The 25393-nt window shown below is 42.8% G+C and overlaps 1 protein-coding gene across 4 annotated transcripts in view; it reads left to right on the top strand.

Moving 5' to 3' along the window:
• The window catches only part of PRKAG2 (protein kinase AMP-activated non-catalytic subunit gamma 2), a 208607-nt gene that overhangs the window by 123382 nt on the left and 59832 nt on the right, over positions 1-25393 (top strand). For all 4 annotated transcript variants that reach the window (XM_069958857.1, XM_069958858.1, XM_069958859.1 and 1 more), the window contains 2 exons: positions 14286-14506; positions 22619-22670. In XM_069958857.1, the coding sequence (XP_069814958.1) occupies positions 14286-14506; positions 22619-22670 (273 nt within the window). The remainder of the gene's footprint in view (positions 1-14285; positions 14507-22618; positions 22671-25393) is intronic.

Genomic DNA, 25393 nt, shown 5'->3' with positions numbered 1-25393 from the left:
AGCTTCTCATTGCGGGAACCAGTGGTCAGCTTCTCCTTGCGGGAACCAGTGGTCAGCTTCTCATTGCGGGAACCAGTGATCAGCTTCTCATTGCAGGAACCAGTGATCAGCTTCTCATTGCGGGAACCAGTGATCAGCTTCTCATTGCGGGAACCAGTGGTCAGCTTCTCATTGCGGGAACCAGTGGTCAGCTTCTCCTTGCGGGAACCAGTGGTCAGCTTCTCATTGCGGGAACCAGTGATCAGCTTCTCATTGCAGGAACCATACTGATAAGACTAGAGTTATCCTTTAATATTTATGTTTGTGAGCCAATTGATTTCAATGGGATCTGTGTAGTGGTTGATGTCCCCCAGTCACTCTCTATGGGGATTCTGAACATTGTCAAGCTCAGCACTCAAAAATGTTTGGAAGTCATATAGACCAGCGCTTCTCAAGCTTTTTTTTACTGGAGCCTCACCCAACAGACCAAGGCAATGCCTGGGCCTCACCAGACTGACCAAGAGGATGCCTGGGCCTCACTATCTGTGGTGAAAGTCCATTTAAAAGCTGGAAAAAATGCTAGGGCCGCCTTTCACTCATCTCCCAAGCTCTATATACTAATAAAGCAAGTACAAAATAAGTTAATAATGTTGCTAAAATGGAGATTTTTGCCAACAGCAAAAGGACTGTGCAGATCATAGTCACTGTTGTGAAAACTGGCTCCCCAGCTGGGCCTCACCAACAACTATTGGGCGCCTCAGTTTAAGAAGCACTGATATAGACAATAAATGGAGTGCTGGATGTACTCCTGTGGTGCACTTTATTCATGAAAGGGTAGAATTTTTTCTGGATAGGGGATAACTTTTGAAGATAAGAATATTCCTTTAACTCTTTTACCCTCCTAAACCACCACTTTTTATATAATATTAGGTGATACAAACTGAAACCCCCTAGCCCTGCAAGGATGTTAAATATTAATTTATAATTACCTAAATGAAAGAGAAGAACTGGGACACTGGGCGCGACTGGAGCATGCCAAAGTCCAATCGTTTGCCATTTGAAAACTGGTGGTTGAAGAAGTTGGATGCAGCCCTAGAGAGTCCTGGAAAACATGGATACAGTTTATGGCCTACGGCAGAATCTATCTTTTCCCGCACTCCCTAGGGTTGCATCCAACTTCTTCAGCTACCGGTATTCAAATGCCAAGCGATCAGACTCGTGCATGATCCAGTTACGCTCATCTCTACTGGGCACTTGTTTCGGAGACGTCCTAGTTTCTTACTTCTAATGTTGTTGATCAGGTTTGAGTCAGTACTTTGGAGTTACACCAAAAAAATCTAAATCATCCTTCAAAACGTTTGTTTTCATCTCTTTATCATCCCTTTCTTCTTGTCTTCTTCTATTAAGATTAATTCCTTGAAGTCCATGAGAATGAGACATAGTTGAGATATAACCTTTTAATCTATTCAAGGTTAAAAAATACAACTTGTTTCTGAACACAAACTAACCTTTTAAGTAAGTGCCATCTAATACTATTTATTGTGCATTGTTATCATTTCATATCAACATCTCCACATCTTTTTCTTTTAAATCAACTGGTTTCAGAAAGTTACATAGATTTGTAATTTACTTTTTTTTAAAACAAATCTCAAGTCTTACCATACTTATTAGCTGCTGTATGTTCTGCAGAAAGTGGTGTATTATTTTCAGTCTGACACTGGACATACAGCAGTTGATAAGAATAAGAGGATTTGAGATTTTTAAATAGAACTAAATTACAACTCTATATAACTTTCTTATGCTGCGTTTACAGGGAACGATTATCGTGGGTAGTAGAAAACTTTTTACTAACTATTTAAAAGGGTTAATCAGCTTCTAATATTGATGATCTATCCAGAGGATAGGTCATCGGTTATGAGAACAGCAGGGGTGCCCGGAGTTGCTGATTAATCCGAATGACAGGTCATCCAAGCTTTAAACTAGTCAGTCTTAGGACCTGCTGCTTGTACAATTTGTTGTCACATCTTAGGTCTTGTGTAAATTCAGGTTGGCATAGCCACACCAGAGATTTGTAATTTAGTTATATTAAAAAAAAAAACTCAAGTCTTCCACTACTTATCAGCTGCTTTATGTCCTGCAGGAAGTGCTATTTTTCTCAGTCTAGAGAGCAGGAGAGGTTTACTATGGGAATTTGTTACTTCTCTGGAAAGTTCCTGACATGGACAGAGGTGGCAGCAGAGAGTACCGTTGACAGACTGGAAAGAATACACCACTTCCTGCAGGACATACAGCAGCTGAAAAGATCCCTGGCAATTTCACGCACCAGTTGATTTGAAAGAAAAAAAGTTTGTCGAACAACCCCTTTAGGGTAATAATGTGCCAAGATGAACATTCTACGCCAAAGTTGAGGAAAACATAGCATGCCCTAAATATAGCATTATTTTTAGCACTTTGCTCGTAGGTTTTCTATAGGGGTGTTTGCCGTTATCTAACCCAGTTATCAGTTCAGAAATAAAGACCACGGGTGCTGGTGCAGAATATACAGACTGGGGGAGATTTATCAAACATGGTGTAAAGTGAAACTGGCTCAGTTGCCCCTAGCAACCAATCAGATTCCACCTTTCATTTTCCAAAGAGTCTGTGAGGGATGAAAGGTGGAATCTGATTGGTTGCTAGGGGCAACTGAGCCAGTTTCACTTTACACCAGGTTTGATAAATCTCCCCCACTGCGTGTACACCTCTAAAACACTACATTTACTAAAGAGACTAAAAAACATAGACTCCGTAATATACAATGGCGATCCGGACAGATCAAAAAGCAGCCATATATGTGGCCATACAGCCTCTAAAACAGCAGGCTCAACATTATGTCAGATAAACACCTAAAGCATATAGAAAATGAATTAAAATGATCTCAAGTATGTAGATTTGCCAGGTGGATAGTAGTAGCTTTTTAAAGGGGTTCTCTGGAGAAACAAAATAGTTTTCAAATCAACAGATTTATGAATTACTTCTATAAAAAAAAACAACAACTCATCTTCCAGTACTTCCAGCTGCTGTATGTCCTGCAGAAAGTGATGTAATCTTTCCAGTGTGACGCAGTGCTCTCTGCTGCCACCTCTGTCCATTTCAGGAACTGTCCAGAGCAGTAGCAAATCTCCATAGAAAGACAGAGGTGGCAGCAAAGAGCACTGTGTCAAACTGGAAAGAATACACCACTTCCTGCAAGGCATACAGCAGCTGATAAGTACTAAAAATATTTTTTTTAAATATAATTTACAAATCTGTAAAAAATTCTGACACCAGTTAACTTGAAACCATTTTTTCCCAGAGTACACCCAGTCTGTGATTTCTCTTCTATAAACGACATAAAAAAATCATGCTATTATTGTAAAGAACAGAATAAAAACCCACAAAAATGCAAAGAAAATCACATGTACTATTTAAAAAAACACTTAATAGGACTGTGTGAAGGAGGCCATACAGCAGTGTTATTAATTCAGACATGTTTTCTTGACCCGCAGTCTGAATACATCCAATTTTCGGATTACAGCACAGAGCGTCGATCTCTTCTTCTGCCGCTACAAACAGTAATTATTCCTTTTCAGACTCGGAATCTCTTTTTGCATAATGTGAATTCCATGATTGTTTTGTTTAAAGAAATAGCCGCAGAGCGTCTAAAAGAGGACGTCACTGGTAACGCAGGGCTCGGTGCCAGCACTTAGCCTATACAGCCATATGTTTATGAATTCCAGCCAATTTACATTGCCTCTATTTGCTTAGTAACAGCGGCTGGAGGCGAACACTTTTATGGCGTTTCCTGTGTCCCCAAGACATTCGAATAAATGACATTAAACACGAGGTTGCTGAGCACGAAGTGCAATTCTGAGGGTCTAAATGGCAAGTGCTGTGAGTGGAGTAAATATAGAAATGGAGCTGTAAGCAGTGTTTCTCACAGTATCCAGATCCATCCAGCACGCTCAGTCCTCTATGTCTTGTGATATGACACTTGACTGGTATAAAACTTCACTTAAGGACTCTTAAAGTGAACCTGGGACCTAAGCGGTGATTTTATGGGCTGTAAGGGTATTTCTAAGATTGGAGCACAGTGGTTAATATGATATTAAAGAATATGACGGCTGCAAATCATGGAAGGTTAAATTAGTAATAATACATTGTATTATAAAAGTGTTAGGCTGGTCACATGGCTAAATCATAGCCTAAATGGGGCTGCATAAAAGGTTAATATAAGTGAATGAGGTGGCATTATGATCCACAAGCGGTCATGACTAGTGGACGGACCTGTCAAACGGTTTCGGGGCAGCGACACCTTCCGAACCTTTATTCTCTGCATTTTATTCTCTGCAGCTATAGAAGGTGGATGCCGCCCTAGGGAGTCCAGGTTGTATCCATGTTTTCCTGGCAGCCCTAAGGCGGCATCCAACTGCCAGATTATCCAGAGCTGCCGGATAATCCGTTCTGTTGCACACCATGCAAGGAACTTGGGCATGAGACCTTAACCTACATCTACAGGGAGGCAGCACTATCTAAGCCTACATCTACAGGGAGGCAGCACTATCTAAGCCTACATCTACAGGGAGGCAGCACTATCTAAGCCTACATATACAGGGAGGCAGCACTAGCTAAGCTTACATCTGCAGGGAGGCAGCACTAGCTAAGCTTACATCTGCAGGGAGGCAGCACTATTTAAGCTTACATCTGCAGGGAGGCAGCACTATCTAAGCTTACATCTACAAGGAGGCAGCACTATGTAAGCCTACATCTGCAGGGAGGCAGCGCCATGTAAGCCTACATCTACAGGGAGGCAGCACCATGTAAGCCTACATCTACAGGGAGGCAGCATTATCTAAGCCTACATCTATAGAAAGGCAGTACTATCTAAGCCTACATCTACAGGGAGGCAGCACTATCTGCGTTTACAAAATTTGCAGAGAGACAAATAGGCAGTACTATCTGTGTTTACAATATTTACAGAAAGAAAGGAAGGAGGACAATCTGTGCTTACATCATTTACAGAAAGACTGGGAAGTATCACTATCTGTGCTTACATCATTTACAGAAAGACAGGGAAGCAGCACTATCTGTGCTTACATAATTTACAGAAAGGAAGGGAAGCAGCACTTTCTGTGCTTACAACATATACAGAAAGACAGGGTATTATGTACAACAGTTCCGGTGGACAACACAAACAGTACAACTGTATAGGACTGTGCCTATTTAATATATCTAGTCCACCAAACACATAACTTAAGGCGATCTATCTACAAGAATTGTACCAAAGAACACCCAGATCATAGCCAAAAACATCATATATTTTATTCAACAACAAAAAAAAATATTTTTTAAAAATGCATAAAAACTCAAGGAAACAACACTCCAGTACTTAATCATGTAACTTGCTTGGTGGGTATTAAAGTATTACTTGTATAACATCAATCCATTTTCATGTAATAACAGAGCACATTGATATAATAAATAGTAACTAGGGGGCATATATTTAATCCAAGTGAAGAATGCATATATCACAACAAGTAATAAGTAACCGTCAATGACATATTAGTGACACCCTATATCCACAGTCCTATCCGCCCACAACTACACAATAATAACATGTATCACAAACATCTATGCTCCTATTGCACCTTACCCATCATGTAAACGCAAGGGACCCTATTCACTATCACTATCTGTGCTTACATAATTTACAGAAAGACAGGGAAGCAGCACTATCTGTGCTTACATAATTTACAGAAAGGAAGGGAAGCAGCACTATCTGTGCTTACATAATTTACAGAAAGGAAGGGAAGCAGCACTATCTGTGCTTACAACATATACAGAAAGACAGGGAAGTAGCACTATCTGTGTTTACATCATATACAGAAAGACAGGGAAGCGGTACGAACTGTGTTTACTATCTAAGCCTACATCTACAGGGGGGCAGCACTATCTGTGTTTACACAATTTTCAGAGAGACAAAAAGGGATTAATATCTGTGCTTACATCATATACAGAAAGACAGGGAAGCAGTACTATCTGTGTTTGCAATATGTACAGAGAAGTGGGATGACAGCGCTATCTGCGGTCACACCATTTACAGAGAGGCAGTACTATGTGTGCCTACATCACTTCGAGACAGGAAGGCAGTATTATCTGTGCTCACATCATTTAAAGGGAGACAGTACTAACTATGGTTACATTGCTTACTATTGCTCTGTGTCCATAGAGTTAGTCCTAAGACTGATCAATCTTCCCCTAAATGCCAGTGTTTTTTATTAGCAGGCCCCCTGCATGTCTCTATGGTAGATCACTAGATATGAGCGAACCTGGAGCATGCTCGAGTCGATCCGAACCCGAACTTTCGGCATTTGATTAGCGGTGGCTGCTGAAGTTGGATAAAGCCCTAAGGCTATGTGGCTGTATCCATGTTTTCCAGACAAACTTAGAGATTTATCCAAGTTCAGCAGCCATAGACATTGTGTGAACATAGCCTAATGATGTAAAAATCTTAAAGCAATATACCTGATGGTACATTTGCTTTGAGGAGTCACAGTGCTTTCTCCTGCCACCTATGTCTGTGAGCAGTAGAGGTTTACTATAGGGATTTGCTGCTGCTTTGGACAGTTCCTAAAATGGACAGAGGTGTCAGCAGAGAGCACTGTGTCAAACTGGAAAGCATACACCACTTCCTGCAGGACATACAGCAGCTGATAAGTACTTGAAGACTTGAGATTTTTTAATAGGAGTAAATTACAAAGCTGTAGCATTTTCTGGCACCAGTTGATTTGAAAGAACAATTCTTTGGGTTTACTACCCTTTTAAGTTTTTTTGGAAGTTTTCCACATTAAGGTGCTTCAATCCATGTTATGATACCACTTTTTCTACCGGATTAGGATTTGCTGTCAAAATTTTGAAGACCAATCCTAACCTGTGTAAATTGTGAATTCAGCCGTGGTCTGGAAACACAATACAGGTATAATCCACAGGTTGATATTCAATATTTTTTTTTTCACAAACACCTAAAAATGAGTGCTTATTCTGTAAACACCACCAGCGACCTTCAAGGTTGTACATTACTTTCTATTACAGTTAGTAAGTTTCAGTGAGTATAATCTAGCAGCTCCTCTAGCTGCACATTGCTACTTATATAATGCTGAGGAATTTACACTATAAAGTAGAACATTTGAGATAAAGGGATAAGCCAGTTATTCTGAATGTGTTCCTGGCTGAATGCAGATTAGGCCGTGTCTCAGACCCTGCTTATGAATGCATCAGCCAGGGGCCTTCTTATTTTCTGTTTAACTGGCAAGAAATTGCTTCGCTAAATGCATAAGAATAATTTCAAGGGTTATTAACGTCTCCGAGTTATTCATTATGAGCGCGCACTGTATAAGCCTTTGTGCTTGGGGTAACAAAAACAATATGGGAAAAACAGTATTGCATTTATGGGTCACTGGAAGGTTCGTAGAAGATTGAATGCTCAGTATGTTGGCTGCTCTACTATCAGAATCTCTGTGTGGGATAGGTTTATTATAGGGGTTAATAACTAATAAGAAAGGCTAGAACAAATAACTCTGATTTTGCAGATAGTCCCCAAATAGTGAGCCCCCCACACACACACAGAATGTGTAGGCCACCACTACGTCCTCTCGGCCAATTTAGAAACACTACATAACTTTATGGGGAAATGGGGTTTTTTTCACAAAAAATTGAGCATTGTACAAAAATGTGTGACCTCATCATCAGTTTTCTGATGGACGCATTGATAAATTCCCCCCCATGTGTACATTGGGTTTTGCCTACAGCTCACTGTGCACACGTAGGGGATTTCCTTATACTACCTATTCTGCCCTGTGCAGAATGTTTCTCATGTGAAGTCAAGCTGTAATATTATTCTCCCGTCCTAATTTTAGGAGGTATGTCTGACTAGAAGGTAACGGTTTGAAGGTTGATCTTCCCGATTGCCCAAGGTCCAGGGTTAGGCTTTTTAGTAAGGCAGTGTTCACACACAGAGGTTACAAGCTATGCAGCCAATTTCCTTGTGGCCCAATCACATGCATGGTACTGTGAATTACTGCAGTTTTGCAATGTAAAAAATGTGTTTCACCCTAAAAAAACGCACAGCCAAATACTGTATTGCAGAACTGTGGTTATTCAGGATAAAATGCACATTACTGCTGCATGTGAATTCAGTAAAGCTTTGTGTTATGTCTGCCCCTTTTCAGACCTCAGTGTGGTCCTCTGTTTGTAAAGTACAGAGACTGTGCTTTTGGCCATGACTCAGTGTGCAGGTTTTCTACCAGTCTGAACTTTGTCTTATTCCAGCACTTGTGTGGTGATTGAAAGGTTTCACCACACCCTTCTGGTTTCTTCTGCTAGCCCTAGCCAGGCTACAGATGGTTTAGACTGAGTAGTGATAGACAGTTGCCTTCTTCACTTATCTCTGTTCCCTGCCAGTCTATGACCTGTGTGGTCTAGATGTCAGAGGACTGGTCCAATCGTTCTCATAAGAAGTCTACTTTTGCTCTTGGACAATGCTTGTGATAGTCTTTTGTAGCTTGAGCTGGCATTTCATATTGGATTAGATTGCTTGGTATCCTGACCTCTTTGCCTGTCTTTCTTACATCTGTTTTTGTACTGTTCTGCTATCTCCAGTTTGACCTGTATTTGCCTGACCATTCTTTATTGTGTTTGTCTGTCTTGTCTCATTCTGTGTTTCACGTACCTAGCTTAGGGAACGTTGCCCAGTTGTCACCCGATTGCCTAGGGTCGGATTGGTAAGTAGGCAGGGACAGTCTAGAGGGGCCCAGCACTAAGGTTCACATTGTCTGTCCCCATCCATGTTCCAGGATCCCCTGAACTTAGCCTCATAGCAATAATTGCAGTTATACTCAGCTCTAGTGGTTATACTACCCCATGAAGGCCCTTATGGATTGGGTTTATGTGTCAAACTACCATAAGCCTAAGACCATTGTGCATAGCCAAACAATTAATAATGGACTGATTCAAAAAGCATGACCACTAGAACCTACATGAGTGATGAAGCAACATCTTCATCCTCTTCTAGTCTGATAGATAAGCCTGCATGCACTCTAGAAGAACAGATCCTACTACACAAATCTTTGGTCGCAGTGCTACTCAATATATAGATATATATTTGGAGTATGAGCCTCACCTTCAAGTCTTTCAGTATTTATCAGCTGCTGTATGCCATGCAGGAAGTGGTGTATTCTTTTTGGTCTGACACAGTGCTGCCCCCTGTGTCTGGGACAGGAACTGTCCAGAGCAGGAAAGGTTTTCTATGGGGATTTTCTACTGCTCTGGACAGTTCCTGGCGTGAACAGAGGTGGCAGCAGATAGCACTGTGGTAGACTGGAAAGACTATACCACTTCCTGCAGGACATACAGCAGCTGATAAATACTGGAAGACTTGAAAAGAAGTAAATTACAAATCTATATAAAACTCTAACACCAGTTGATTTGAAAGAAAAAAAAATGCCAGCATGAGCCCTTTGGGTGGTCAAATGTACCAGATAGCTGTTACCATTTCAGAAATATGCAGACTAAAAATCCTGGGGTTTAATATACCTTTAAGGGTTTCTGGTTTCCAGGTAATGTAATATAGATCCACTACAACTAATTATCTTAGTGGGAATCTAGGAAAACGTTCCCCGGCCTATAACAATGACTAGATTGTGTGCTTGCTTAGAAGCAGAGTAGAGTGGAAAAATAGATGAGATGGACTCATTCCTTGTTAGATTTACTGGAGCTGTGACGTTCATTCCACATGTGATGGAAAATATTCCATTGTAATTTTGGGTAGAAATATCCAACAACCTCGTGGTCCCTTAATTGTATCTGCAGCCAGTTATAATACGAGTCCTGTATAATCACACTCCTGCTGTTCCGAGTCAGAAGTCATAGAAATGCTAGATCTGCTGCCAGGATTGCGGAGATTGTTGGAAAGGTTACTCTAACTGGGCGTCTTATTAGATATATACTAATAGGCCATAAGAGAGAAGAGAACCCTTATCTGTTTTCATAAGATTTTATTAAGTTTTCAAATGTTTTTAAAACATACAAACAATATGCCCAACATAGGCAATAACATCAAGGCACAACATAGGCTAGCCATAACAAAGACAGGTAGAAAGTTGGCAATATTCCTCCTTCAGAACCAGTTCGACCCCGATGAACATGTAGTAAGATACCTAATCACTGTTTTCCAACAGTTCTTCATACCGGGTGTCCCATTACACATTACCAGTTCCCACCCGTCATTCAACCAATACAAAATAAAGAACTTATCTCATAACTTCACACATAACAGACATAATAGACAGGACAATCACAAAGACAAAGGAAATCCATTCACATCCCGTGCTCCTCCCAACAGGCATTCCATCTAAACTCTTCCGGAACTTGGGTCTAGATATGTTATCCAGGGTTGCCTCACCTTCAAGAACCAGTCCTCTCTATCGTTCAAAATCGAGGACAGGTGATCATTAACCATGATCCAATTAAGTTGGACTTTACCAGATCAAGCGGGACTACTGCCTTCTTCCATGAGGTGGCAATGGCTATTTTAGCAGCTAGAAAGAGGTATGAAGCAAAACGTTGAGATGCCCTTTGCATGTTGGAAATTTATACATTCAATAATGCATACTCAGGCAACATTCTAACATTACATTGAGTCAGAGAAAAAAGCATAATAAAGATTCTCCGCCAAAATCTCTTAACTTTCGGGCACGTCCACCATGTATGGAGCATAGTGCCTTCAGCCCCACATCTACGAAAACAGTCTGCTGGATAGTCCGGGACCATTTTTTCAATGCGGACTGGAACCAAGTACCATCTGAGCAAGACCTTATAATTTGCTTCAACCAGAGCTACATTTGAGAACCCTTATCTGGTATTACATAGAGCTGTCACAATGACAGTGTGCTTAGTCTTTCTTTGTTTCCATTTTATAATAATATGAATAATAATAAGTGGTGACCCAGGTGTGCTAAGTGTTACTTGCAAGGGAGGATGTTGCTGTACCGCTGCAACACTTGTCATGGGCTCGGAGTGGTAGTAGCTCTCCCTAGGTTCCAACACTTGCCCCTCAATAGGTTGTCCCTGATGTTCCCTTTGCAGTGTAGTGCTGCAATATAGGAAGACACAGAGGCTAAGATAAGTGAGCCACATGGAAAGTTTATTATAAGTTTTCTTAAAGACAGAGTGCAGTGTATTTTTAAGAATCAGCTAAAATACAGTGCACAGTGCGTGCACAGTGAGTTTTAGGCCTGAGAGGTAGTTTTGCCAGCTTTTTGCCTTCAAGAGGCCCCCTCCAATCATTAGTTATAGCCAGGTGAAACCATCTTCTGGGGCTTCATAGACTATAATGGAGCCCCTTCTCCTATAATTTAGTTGGAAAGTGCACACTTCTGCATGCTTCTTCCAGCTATAACTAAAGATCAGAGGAGGTTTCAGTAGTGAGACCCCGACTAATCTTAGCTTTTGATATGTCTGTGCACCATGTTAAAGGGGAACTCCAGGTAGAGGTTTAAAAAAATGAAACTTCTGCAGAAGTATATAGCATTACTTACTTATCTATCCCAGTTTTTTAACTACCAAAAATCCATTTGTTTTGGGGGGTTTTGTTCTGTTTTGTGTTTCTGCACTTCCTGGTTGAGCAGTTGTACACAGTACTACAGGCTTCAGAATGCAATGCTTCAGAGAAATCAGTGAAATCAGAGAAATCAGTGCAACAGCTGCTTCTGGCTGGTGAGGAGATGGTGAATCACTCAGAGGATTAGGGAACCAGCCCCGCCTCCTGTGACATCACGCCCTGCCCCCTGTCTGCATCATCAGCCTGATCTCAGCAAACACACACAATGTGAGACAGAGGCCTGGAAGATTTGTCTCCTAAGGGGGGAGAGCAGAAGGAGCAGGAGACAATGTGGATTGGCACAGAGGCCAGGGGGTCGGCCGGGCTCTATCTCGGGACTGGGGGGGCGGTTCCCTTTAAGCTTTTTTAAAGTCTCTGATAGTGTAGAGAAAACTTGAGTCTCACCGGTAGGCCTATCCAAATACGCATGGCACTCATTTGGAGGTATTCTGACAACCTTGGCTACAGTTGTCATAGACTTTAAGACTTAGAGGAATAACCTTTACTTACAGCAATGACTGATCCAACAGTGCTGGAAGAGGCCAGATCTATTAGCACAAGCCTCAGGCTTGCACAACTGAGCAGAGATAGCTGAGCAGAGATAGCTTCTTAACTTATGCTGAACAAACTGAGCAGGAGACAGTGGGGTACGTTGGATAGTTGCACTTTTCCAACTGCTTGAGATGCATCTTTGTTCAAACTTGCAGGATACTTGAGAGCGACAAACCTCCATGATGTGAACAGGTGTGATCTTCTCGTGGTAGTTACCCCTTTAGTGATTTAGCAGTCCATGGCATGATTTGCAGGAGCATGTAGAGGAAATACTACCCATCTTAGCCGAATCCACTCCTTCTCTACTCTGATACCAAGCTAGGCTGAGCACATGGCTCTCTCCACCGGACTTATAAGTAAAGGCCAAGACTTGTTTCCTCTCACGCACCTACAAGAGAAGAAATAGCTTTTGCCATCTTGTGGCTAAAATGCAGTAGGCACCTTTTACCCACAGAATACCCTAAAATATGCCTAGATTCAGTGCCAACATACATACATACATACATACATACAAATACAGCAGTGGCACACAGGTTCTGGGACTCTGGATTATGGCACTGGATTTACAAATACCGACCAAACTCATGACTTTTAGACCTAACACTAAAACAGTAATAAAACAGTACATTTAACTTATTATTATTATTGCTTTCAACTTTCTAGGGTTTTTTTTTCACTGATGGTTATTCCTTAGGATAAGTCATCAGTGATTGATCAGTGAAGAAGGTCTGTTCCTTTGTCTCTCCAATAAGCAAAAAGAAAGAACCTGTGCCTGGTACTGCAGCCCAGCTCCAATTTTTTAGAGTACTGCAGTACAGGTATAATGCCATTTTTCTCTAGCTTATTATATGGATCTGTGGGGCTGTGACTACCAACAGTTATATACGATGGCCCGCTCTACTTATAGGACTTCAATTAATAATGAATCTGTGCTTGACTTCAGTCTCCCCCTCCGCATCTTATCCAGAAATCTGAGAACTAGGGTGCAGTATACCAAGTCCTTGCATGCTTCAGCTGTCTCTGGGCCTCTCAGTGACATGGCTGAAACCAGGAGGTCACCACTTATTTACATTCCTTAACTAACACAATTGGTTCTGCAGGATCAAACAACATTTTCAACTACTGAGCTAAAAGCCATTAGTAGAAGACATGACAGCTCTCCTGACATGTCTATTTTCCTAACTAATTGAATTCTTCTTTAAGAGTAGAGGAGCCTTCCTTATAACTTTACATTATTAGTCAACATTGGTCTACTAATAAACTAATAAAAGTTTTTTGACAAGTCTCCATGTGTCAATTTTTTTTTTAAAGTGACAGGTAAAAGTTAAACAAGTTAGTCCACTTTAAAGGAGTACAATGGCAAAAAAAAAAATAAAAAAATCTGAAGCCTTCCAGTACTTATCAGCTGCTGTATATCCTGCAGGAAGTGATGTATTCTTTCCAGTCTGACACAGTGCTCTCTGCTGCTACCGCTGTTAATGTCAGGAACTGTCCGGAGCAGTAGCAAATCCCCATAAAAAACCTCTCCTGCTTTGGACAGTTTGAAATAAAAATTGCCGGAGTTTCCCTTTAAGTTAAAGGAGTTGTCCAATGAGTAAGACTATTAAGAGGGGGGACCTTACAGGGGGATCTGACTGCTGGGATTAATGCTTCTTTTATTATCTATGGAATCTGCCAGATACAGCTAAGTACAGTACTCAGCTATCTATGGCAGCACCCCTCGAAAAAAAAAGAAGTGGTGGAGCACTTAGGAGTACTGCTTTATTCTAACCTTTTTTGAGATTTCAGGGTTCCCAGCAGTCAGACCCCACAATCATACACGTATACACAGTAGAGATAGACGTGATGGATTTTCACTACCCAACCCCTTTGTTCTTGGCTATGTTTAATGTTCATGTGTATGGGGAAGACGGGAGAGATTGAGGAATATCCTATATCTCAGCTTCCTGCACACCTGTAAATATTACCTGGGTTAGAAGATCAGGCGGTTACTTTACCATATGATGTATAATGGACATTGGTCTCTCTTAGGGCTTGTGTTATGATAAAACTAATAGTGATCTTGTCTTGTTGTGCTCTGCAGCCTCAGGACTGTCTTCTTCCCCATCTACTCCCACACAAGTGACCAAGCAGCCCAATTTCCCACTGGAATCCTACAAGCATGAGCCCGAACGGCTAGAGGCCAGGCTACGTTCCTTCTCCTCCCCACCGGACACGGGGCAGAGGTTTTCAATACCGCATCTACCAGTAACCATGACCAGATCTTCTCTAGTGTCTTCAACGTGTAGCGCTACCTCAAACCCAGTAAGTATTTCCTATATACTCCATCACCTTATACTGTAACAATTGTATATATCTAGTTATAGCAGGAATGGGAAACATATGACACTCCAGCTGTTGCAAAACTACAATTCCCATCATGTCTGAACAGCCAAAGCTTTAGTTTTCCATGGCATTTTTATCAAGTGTAGTTATGCAGATAATGTGTACATATGTTATATCTAATTTATCAGCCATAGGTTATTATATTATTCTATCTGACTTGACTGTACTATTAAGGGATCAAGCTTAGCACATTAACGATAATCCAATGTGCTAGTGCAAACAGTTCGAGGCTCCAAAGTGCAGGTGCAGATCACAATGTCCAACACCAGATGGTGCTAGTGTAAGTGCAGTACACAATGTCCAACACTAGATGGTGCTATTAGTAACTGTCAGTATACATTATGTAGGCAAGGTGCTGGTGGTCAGTAAACAAATACAGATTATGACTTTGCTTTTTAGTTTGTTTGTTTTTAGCTGTTCAGCTGCTGTGTTAAATGAAATGCTCCTTCTTTTCCAGCCAACCCTTTAATTGTCCTGATAATGATGATGTTTCCTATACATTTGTTTTCTAATCTCAACAACTATTTGGGGTCAGCGCATCAAAGCATACCAGGCATATATAAAATTCTTAGATAATGTCTAACTTGGCTGTAATCACTGGCCCAGCTTTTGCTTTTTCGTTTCTCACTCTTTGCTTTCTAAAAGCCCAAACGCTTTGATTTTTCTGTCTACAAACCCAAATTGGGACTTTTTTCTTGCACTTTTATTTTACACTATAAGGCTATGTTCACACAACATATATATTTGTATAATCTTAAATTTACAATGGCCATGATTTTCACAAAAATATACGTTACCTCTTCGTCTATGGGATCCCGGCCGAAGCGTATACACAGTGAATAGCGGCTGTAGAAACCTATGTCAGTGCACACTGTGGAGCGAGCGGCTTCGGCCTCTCGCTCCATAGTGTGCTGTGGGGAGTTCCGATGCGGAAGCGTATTGATGAGACTGCATTAGAACCCTGCGGCCGAAAAGATCATCTTTTCAGAGACCGGCTGTTCTCTTACATAGTGTGCACATAGTCTAAGGGTACAAACACACAAGCCGGATCCACAGCGGATTTATCGCTGCAAATTTGCAGTGGATCCCTTGCCTGCAGTTTGTATGGTAACTTTTTGTACAAGTAAGAGACCGCCCCGTTAACCCCCCGCCAGCTGGAGCATACATTACCTGCTCCACGATCTGGCTTGCTTTGGGGGCTCTGAACATGCCACTCAGCCAATAAGTGTGCTCAAGCGGGGAGGGACACTGATTGGTTGACCGGGACGTCCAGCTGGGAACCCCCGAAGCCAGCCGGATCGTGGAGCATGTAATGTATGCTCTGGCCGGCGGGGGGTTGACGGTGCAGTCTCCTTACATGTCTTCCCATACAAACTACAAGCAAGGGATCTGCAACGGATTTCACTGCAAATTTGCAACGAGAAATCCGCTGCAAATCCGGCGTGTTTGTACCCTTAAGGGACTTTTATAGGCAATCATTAGATTGCTTATATTTGTCAATACTAGTTAGATGAAGTAAAGTCCACAGCAGTCCAGATGTATGCCAAAATCGTGAGGGGATTTATTAAAAAAAAACATGTGGAAAATAACAGCAAGCACAAGCGTTCTAATTATTGTATATTTCGTCCCTTGAAGAGATGTGTAATTCTTAACTGCAAGACACTGCAAGCAACTGATGGCATCCCGCCGGTGTTCTGATGTGTCTTGCACTTAGGTATTGAATTTTTTGTTCTAATTTTTGTATAATTCATCACTTAACGGGATGTGTAAACGAAATATGCAAAAAGTTTCAAATAAACTGGTGTCAGAAAGTGCTAGGGATTTGTATTTACATCTGTTAAAAAATTTCCTGCAGGAAGTGGTGTATTCTTTTCAAACTGGCACAGTGCTCTCTGCTGCCATCTTTGTCCATGTCAGGAACTATGCAAGGCAGTAAAAAATCCCGATAGAATTCTCTCCTGCTCTCCAGACTGGAAAGAATACATCACTTCCTGCAGGACATACAGCAGCTTATATGTACTGGAAGACTTGGGATTTTTGTTTTTTGCTGGAGTATCCCTTTAAACAGTTTCATAGCTCCGGCATCTTTATGAATGATGATACTGGGAGCTCTGAAACTGCTTAAATATTCGTGCTACTGTACTGACCCACTGTGCCCACTGGTGACCACATGGCCTCAGATATGCAGCCTAGCATATAAACGGTAGATTAGCAAAAAAAAATTGAAACTGTTATTATATAGACTTTAAGCGTTACAGTCATTTAATGAACTTTTGTCATGTTGCACCGACACATGAGAAGTTTAAGGAGAAGTCCGGCAAAAATTTTTATTTAAGTATTGTACAGCCCCCCAAAATTTATACAAATCACCAATATACACTTATTACAGGAAATGCTTATAAAGTGCTTTTTTCCCTGCACTTACTACTGCATTAAGGCTTCACTTCCTGGATAAAATGGTGTTGCCACTTCCTGGATAACATGGTGATGTCACTTCCTGGATAACATGGTGATGTCACTTCCTGGATAACATGGTGATGTCACTTCCTGGATAACATGGTGATGTCACGACCCGACTCCTAGAGCTGTGCGGGCTGTGGCTGCTGGAGAGGATGATGGCAGGGGGATGCTCAGTGTCCCTCCAGTGCCCTGTGTCCCTCAGTTTCCCCCTGCCATCATCCTCTCCAGCAGCCACAGCCCAAACAGCTCTGGGAGTCGGGTTGTGACATCACCATTGTATCCAGGAAGTGACATCACCATTTTATCCAGGAAGTGACATCACCATTTTTTCGAGGAAGTGAAGCCTTGATGCAGTAGTTAGTGCAGGGAAAAAAACACTTTATAAGCATTTCCCGAAATAGGTGTATATTGGTGACTTGTATAACTTTTAGGGGGCAATACAATACTTTTTTACCAGCCTTCTCCTTTAAGATCGGTTGGGGTCTCAGTACTGAAACCCTCTACAATCATTAGTTATAGCCAGGTGAAACCGTCTTCTGGGGCTTCATGCCCATAATGCAGCCCCTTCTCCTATAATTTAGTTATAAAATACACGCTGCATGCTTCTTCCAACTATAACTAAAGATCAGAGGAGGTTTCAGTAGTGAGACCCCGACCAATCTTAGCTTTTGATGTGTCAGTGCACCACGTTAAGTAATTTGAATGACAGGTGCCCTTTAATAAATATGGACAGCTGATGTTTTTCCTTGGATGGATTATGAATCCTTGCAGCCCTGTAAGATTTGTAAGAGAGTAAAGATGACTGATGGCCGGCAGCTTCCTTCCCACTTACACGTCTTGATGGCTTAGACAAATGGATATACTACTTGTACATTTGCTGCTTATCTCCAGGGAAGATAGGGAATCGACAGGTAAAACTTCAACTACAAGTCAGGCAGAGTCAGTTTCTGACCTCAATTATTGCTGCAGGTTCCTATTAAACATTGGATCTGTATAACCCGGATGGGCAATTGTAATATTAAAGGGGTATCCTGCTCAAACATAGCTTTTCTCTACGTCCCCCCCTCCTCCTCCCCCTCCTCCTCCTCCTCTCTTCCGAGACGGCTGGTGTAAGTCCCTGGCAGGCTGTATATGCAACTTAGGAGAAACAGATTGCTGAACTCAGGGAGACCAGCCAAACGACAACACTGCCGGCTGCTAGTGAAAGTGCTTAATGCAGTGAAGTCCTAGGTGCATTGCCCCCTGGGAAACATGAATATGCAAAAGAAGAGCCCATGGAGCCTCATTGAAGAGTCTCAAAACACAGGACTAGCCAGATATCTCTCCGGGAAGGACCCAGCCAAGGGGTGGCTCCAGTTAGGAAACCACTAAAACCACCATATTAAGCGTCCCTATAAGTCAATGTAATGACAAGGGAAAAACCAAGGCTAGGTTACCATCCACATACAGCTGTGTCGGGGTGTTGCCCCTCATCAGTGTGGAGCAGGATTCTGGCTAGGTGGGAGCAATGCCTAGTAGAGCCATAGGAGAAACAGATTGCTGAACTCAGGGAGACCAGCCAAACGACAACACTGCCAGGTGCTAGGGAAAGCGCTCAATGCAGTGAAGTCCTAGGTGCATTGCCCCCCTAGGAAACATGAATATGCAAAAGAGAAGCCCGTGGAGCCTCATTGAAGAGTCTCAAAACACAGGACTATGATACGGCTCCATTGACTGTAATGGAGACGCATCCTAGAAGGGCTGGGGTCGGCCCGTCTCCAGTGCTTCAGCCCGGGCCTGATGGTACATTCACTTTAAAGTGACTGTACCACCAGGCCCAGGCTGAAGCACTGGAGGCGGGCTGACCCACCCTTAGTGGGAGGAAACCCCCGCCCCTCTATGATAGGGTTCCATTGTTTCTAATGGAGTCACGTCATGGAGGGGCTGGAGTTTCTTCCCACTAAGGGTGGGTCGGCCCGCCTCCAGTGCTTCAGCCTGGGCCTGGTGGTGCAGTCACTTTAAGCTTCATTTACTTCAATGGAACTGAGTTCCAAACCCCACCCAATCTGGAGACAAGAGAGGGGGAAAAGTGGCAATATTTTTGTAAGGCTGGATAACCCCTTTAATCTGAGGTCCAGTTGCCAATGAACTCACTGTGATTAATCCTCACAGCATTTCAAAGTTGCTACAAAGTTACAGATAGGGACTTGTTTACATCAGCCGTTTTGGAAGGGTGGGGGAGACGACGGAGAGAAAAGCTCACACACAGATTTTTGTGTCTTCAGCAGAAAGCAGCAGCTAAGAACTGGGGGAAGGAGCCTGAATAGATAATAACAACTATGGAAGGAATTGATAGTCCCACTATGGGCAGCAACATATGAAAAGTTATGTTTGAGTGGAATACCCCTTTAAGTGTGGAAACAATATACAATACATCTTCTATTCTTCATTCATCCATCATCCTTTTCCAGTCAATTTGATCCACAAGGAATAGTCTGAAATGGAAAACTTGCTGAGTGGGGGAGCTGGCGTCTTGGAGAGATGCTGCTATAGATCAAGGGTAGCATATTACATAGTTCTGTGGCTATAAGGCTACGTTCACATCTTGTTTCCAGGTACTTTGAAGGTATATTTTGGCATCATGTCAAAAAGGCATACTGATGTATACTGTGGTGTACAGGTAGCAGTTCCATTGAGTTTAATGGATTGGATAAACTAATTTACTAGCAACTACGTTTGCTACATTTCGATAGTTTACTATTATTTACATTCTGTCCATTAAACTCAATGGGCCCCCTGCTAGTAAACTGCTGTGTATGTCGGCTTACCTTTTTGATAGGATACGGATATATACCTTGATGTACCAGAGAGAATAGTCAGCATTGCCTTACACATTCATTTCTACACAACAACAAACAGGAAGCCAAAAATGATAGCGTAATAAATAAACCATGATATCATAAATACTCGATTGGAACTTCCATTATCAATACATATTATGCATAAATTATACATGATCATAATGTAACATCTTGTAAATATTAACCCTTAAATCACATACTCATGGGGGGGGGTGGAGATTTATCAACCATGGTGTAAAGTGAAACTGGCTCAGTTGCCCCTAGCAACCAATCAGATTCCACCTTTCATTCCTCACAGACTCTTTGGAAAATAAAAGGTGGAATCTGATTGGTTGCTAGGGGCAACTGGGCCAGTTTCACTTTACACCATGTTTGATAAATCTCCCCCACTGTGTTTGCAGAGAGATCAACTATACCAACCACTATTCCAAACCACCAGAGGAGTCTGCCAATGACTTAAAGGGGTTATCCAGCGCTACAAAAACATGGCCACTTTCTTCCAGAGACAGCACCGCTCTTGTCTCCAGTTGAGAAGTGGTTTGCAGTTAAGAAGTTAAGGGGAGAAATCTCAGTCTTTTCTTTATTACCTGTTCTCTCTTTATAGTCTGTTCCTGGCTTTGGCTCAAAAAAATCTTTCAGATAATCTGTTGGTGTAATAGGGCCCTTAGGTTAACTCTGCATTTTACCAGGAGACAATGCTCTTTGTTATGCAACAATTCAGTCACTGTGTGGTTACAGGGGTTTTGGTGCTCTGTGACAGGAGAGCTGACCATACAATGCTAGCACCCCTAGGATTCTCTGCTGCTGCATGTGGACGTGAAGCAGTTGTACACAAAGGGGGAGATTTATGAAAGGGTGTAAAGAAACACCTGGTGTAAACTGCCAACAGCAACCAATCACAGCTCCTCTTATAATTTACCAGAGCTGAAAGCTGAGCTGTGATTGGTTGCTGTGGGCAGTTTACACCAGGTGTATATTTACACCCTTTCATAAATCTCACCCAAAATGCACAGGGAAGGGAGACACCTAGTGGTCATATGTATAACGTTCATTTAAACATTAAAAAAAATAAAAATAGAGTATACTGCAAAACTGCTTGCGATCACTGTTGATTTTTATTTTTTTTTTTAAATTGCGACACTGCCACTTTAATATAAGTGTGGTTCCTAGTAGTGGGGTAAGATTCCAGGGGAAAAGATGCCTGCGGATATGACATGATTGTCTCAGATGGGAATACCCCTTTAATAACTGAACTATGATTTTGGCAGGCGAGGCACTAAACATGCCTAACAAAGAGGGAATTACCCTTGAAACGTCACAGCACATTCCAGTGTGCCTGTCCCCCCTCTCTATTGCCACACTTGTATGTGCTGTTGCTAACAGATAGCAGAGCCCCCTTGCACCCCCTGCAGTGGCAGAATACGGCTCTGTGCACTTGTTGAATACAATATTTGCTCCGTTCACACGTGCGTCACGGTTTCTGGTTGTGGCCTCTTTCACTCTCCAATAATTCTTTCTGTTAGATGTGTTTACTGAGAAGAAATCCTGACATATAATGGATTTCTCTGACAGATGCCATAGAGTAGCGTCTATCACCATAGGCGCCCATTGTAAATAACCGATACCATACTATATGTGTGTTATGGCGTGCCGACAGCTATTATACATGTAGCTCTGATGTATACTGCTAGAGTATATGACACATTGGGAGCTTCCCCCTGCACATATGTTACATAGACACTGATAAGGCTGGGTTCACATTATGACTGTTCCCCTGCAGCACATGCACCTTAGATATATCCTTGCATGGAGAAGCACGACTTTAAAAGGGCGCTCGAGAGAAAGGAAAATGCTTCCATATCAACTGGTATCACAAAGTTATACAGATTTTTAATTACTTCTTTAAAAAAAAACAAAAAAAACGTAAAGTCTTCCAGTACTTATCAGCTGCTGCATGTCCTGCAGGAAGTGTTGTATTCTCTCCAGTCTGACACAGTGCTCTCTGCTGCCACCTCTGTCCATGCCAGGAACTGTCCAGAGCAGCAGCAAATCCCCATAGAAAACATGCACTGCTCTGGACAGTTCCTTTCATGGACAGAAGAGGCAGCAAAGTGCCACACACCTGAGGGACCCTGTTACATGCTGAGGGGCCCATTCTGGGGTCTGCTGTTCTGACAGTCGTTAATGCTTAGCTATTGTTAGGACATGACAGAAAAATACAAAGCATGTGTATGCAGATAAAACAAAAAGGATATACATATATATATATATATATATTATTATTATTATTATTTTTTTTTCCATAGAGAACCGTCTGCAGTAGTGCGTCTTTGTGCAGATACACACGCTGAGGTATTTCAGTGTAGGCGCACTGACAGCTCACACAGCACACCGACACAACAACACGGCCCTATAGAGAATGACCCCCCTCCCTCAGGTCCCCATAGTGACAGCCGGCGGCGGCTACTGTTTATGCGCTGCAGAAAATGGGCGGGGCATCGCCTAATCATCCCGACAACTGGTCAACGCGGACTCTCCCGCGGACCAATCACAGCTCTAGTTTCTTGATTAGCCAATAGGCGTCGAGGTGGGAGTCGTAGGCGCCGCCCCCGTGCAGAGAGAGCTGTGTCTAGAGCAGAGCGGGTCCGCGGCTGGCGCTTCCTCCTCTTCTTCCTCCTGTGTCCCTGCTGTATGAATGCTCACCCCCTCTCTCTGCCTTCTCCCCTCACAGGCTCACGGCACCATTGAAGGCATGCTGGAGAAACTGGAGCTGGAAGATGAAGGTAGGAGCCTCCCCATTCCCGCCTATAGCCTAGTGCATGGAGCTGCCTCACCTGATGGATGTGCTGGGGGGAGCAGCTGCAGCCGGCTCCAGGTGCCTGGGATGTGTGTATATAGGAGCAGGAGGCCCCCTGTATACCCTGCACTAGCCCATATATACAGGGGCCTACAGCTAGGCCAGGGCTGCACAGAGGTGTCATGGTCTGGGGATCTATAAACTGTACTATGTCTATAGGGTGCAGTTCACATGAGGCATCTGTGCACTGGTCAGGATGATGCTCTGTATTGTGGATGCAGCAAGTGATGCCATATCTTCTCCTATATGTGCACTCAGCTGTCTCCCATTCACTAGAATGGCTCCCTGCCTGCAGGGATTGGGTGCAGAGGTGGCCCCTGAGCAGAACCAGTGCTCATTGGTGACACCTATATTATATTATTATATTATCTTATATGGTTTTCCCAACCTGTGGCTGATGCAAAACTACAACTCTCATCATGTGGCTGTCATGCAAAATGGGAGTTGTAGTTATCTGCGATAGCTGGATAGACTGGGTAACCCTGTAACTGAGCAATCACTTGTAAGGCAGTGTTCACATGAGTTGGATCTGACCCAGATTCCCTGCAGATATCCAGTGACTGTGCAGTTATAACTATGGCTTCTGCAGCCCCATTCACATGCATGGGAAACTTTCTCCATCTATTCCAGTCCATGGTAAATAAGTGACCAGTACTGTGGATTCCGCATGGAGGTATTAACCCTTTGGTGACAGTAGGTCTCCCCTTTGTGCTATCTGTGGCAGTAATCCAAGAGTCCGATAGAAATCCATATTAGTTTATTATCCTACATATGAACATTAAAGGGGTTATCCAGCCCTACAAAAACATGGCCACTTTCTTCCAGAGACAGCCCCACTCTTGTCTTGTCTTGGTTTTGCTGCTCATTTCCATTGAAGTGAATGGAGCTTAATTGCAAACCGCACCTGAACTGGAGTCAAGAGCGGTGCTGTCTCTGAAAGAAAGTGGCCATGTTTTTGTAGCACTAGATAACCCCTTTAAGGGTACAAACACACACACCGTATCGCAACGTATTACGTAGCAGATTAGATCTAAATAACTGAACACAGCATCAAATCTGCTGCAGATGTGCTGCGTATACGGAGTGTGTGTTTGTACCCTTAATGGGTTATCCAGCGCTACAAAAACATGGCCACTTTCCCCCTACTGTTGTCTCCAGTTTGGGTGGGGTTTTGAAACTCAGTTCCATTGAAATAAATGGAGCTTAAATTGTCTGTACCACCAGGCTGAAGCACTGGAGGCGGCCGACCCACCCCCAGTGGGAAGAAACGCCAGCCCCTCCATGACGTGACTCCATTAGAATCAATGGATCCCTATCATAGAGGGGGGTTTCCTCCCACGAAGGGTGGGTCTGCCTTCCTCCAGTGCTTCAGCCTGGGCCTGGTGGTACAGTCACTTTAATTGCAAACCGCACCTGAACTGGAGACAACAGTAGGGGGAAAAGTGGGCATGTTTTTGTAGCGCTGGATAACCCCTTTAAGACGCTGCCATAAACATGTCTGGTTAGTTCAGTAAGGAGGCAGAGAAGTCAATGTATTGCCGGATTGGACGGGTTACAGCCCAGTTCACATAGCACTTTTTGGCACACTACGTCATCATGCGTCATGATTTGAATGTGATGCTTGACCCATTGGTTTTAATAGGAATTTATGTGTACACCTTTTGGATATTTCAGAATAAATGGTGATATTTATATGCTGTATTTATACGCTGCTGATCTGTGTCAGATATATGACTGAGATCCTAGGCCGCCCTTGGAATTTCTTCTACCCTAATAAGCGAGATTTGCTGACCAATGTCTACTTTCCAGCACTCCTTCCTGCTGAAGTGTAGCAGAGCTGAGTATTTCATGTGCAACAATATCCAGATCTATGAGAATGCAAGCACAGTTAGGGCCCTATTCCACCGGACGATTATCGTTCGCATAATCGTTAACGATAAACGATCCAAACGACCGCTATTATGAAAGACCTGAAATCGTTCGCCCATTTACATGGAAAGATAATCCTTATAATCGTTCTTGCGGTCGTCTTGTCGTCGCTATTGCGTTCGTCACTACTGCGAACGGCCGAACGACTTCTTATTCAATGCGAACGATTTGTGAACGAGCAATTAAACAATCATCGATTTCTCGTTCGGTCGTTAACTGCTATTCTAACGAGTGATTATCGTTTAGATTCGAAAGATTTAACGATAATCTGAACAATAATCGTCCGGTGGAATAGGGCCCTTGCATATAATGCACCCTCCCAGGTGACATACTCAGCTCTGCTGCATCTGTCACAATTCAGCACAGCAGGGCGTGAAGTGAATCTGCCGGCAGTGTAATGACATCCGTCAGACATTCCCATGCTGAGATTCTGCAGGCGGCATGACACAACAGTTTTACTGTGAATACTATGTGGCTGTGCGGGGATAATGTGCAGTAGCAGCGTCCCTCTCCCCGGTCTGATCTGTACCATAGACATCATCACCCCCAGGTCTATACTGGGCGGCCAGCTTGTCTGATCTGCCTGCAGTGATGTCATTGACAGGGTTGAGTGGGATTCCTCTGCTGCTCTGACCGGTTACAGGGTGACATAGGAAACAAACTGGCTAAATGTCATGGCTATTTTAGCTTCCCTGGTGGCTCGTTGTAATTTCCAGACAT

Source organism: Dendropsophus ebraccatus, chromosome 2 (genome assembly GCF_027789765.1).
Source record: "Dendropsophus ebraccatus isolate aDenEbr1 chromosome 2, aDenEbr1.pat, whole genome shotgun sequence".
Classification (NCBI taxonomy): domain Eukaryota; kingdom Metazoa; phylum Chordata; class Amphibia; order Anura; family Hylidae; genus Dendropsophus; species Dendropsophus ebraccatus.
The sequence above is the reverse complement of the archived record's forward strand: the minus strand, read 5'-3'. Positions and strand labels throughout refer to the sequence as shown.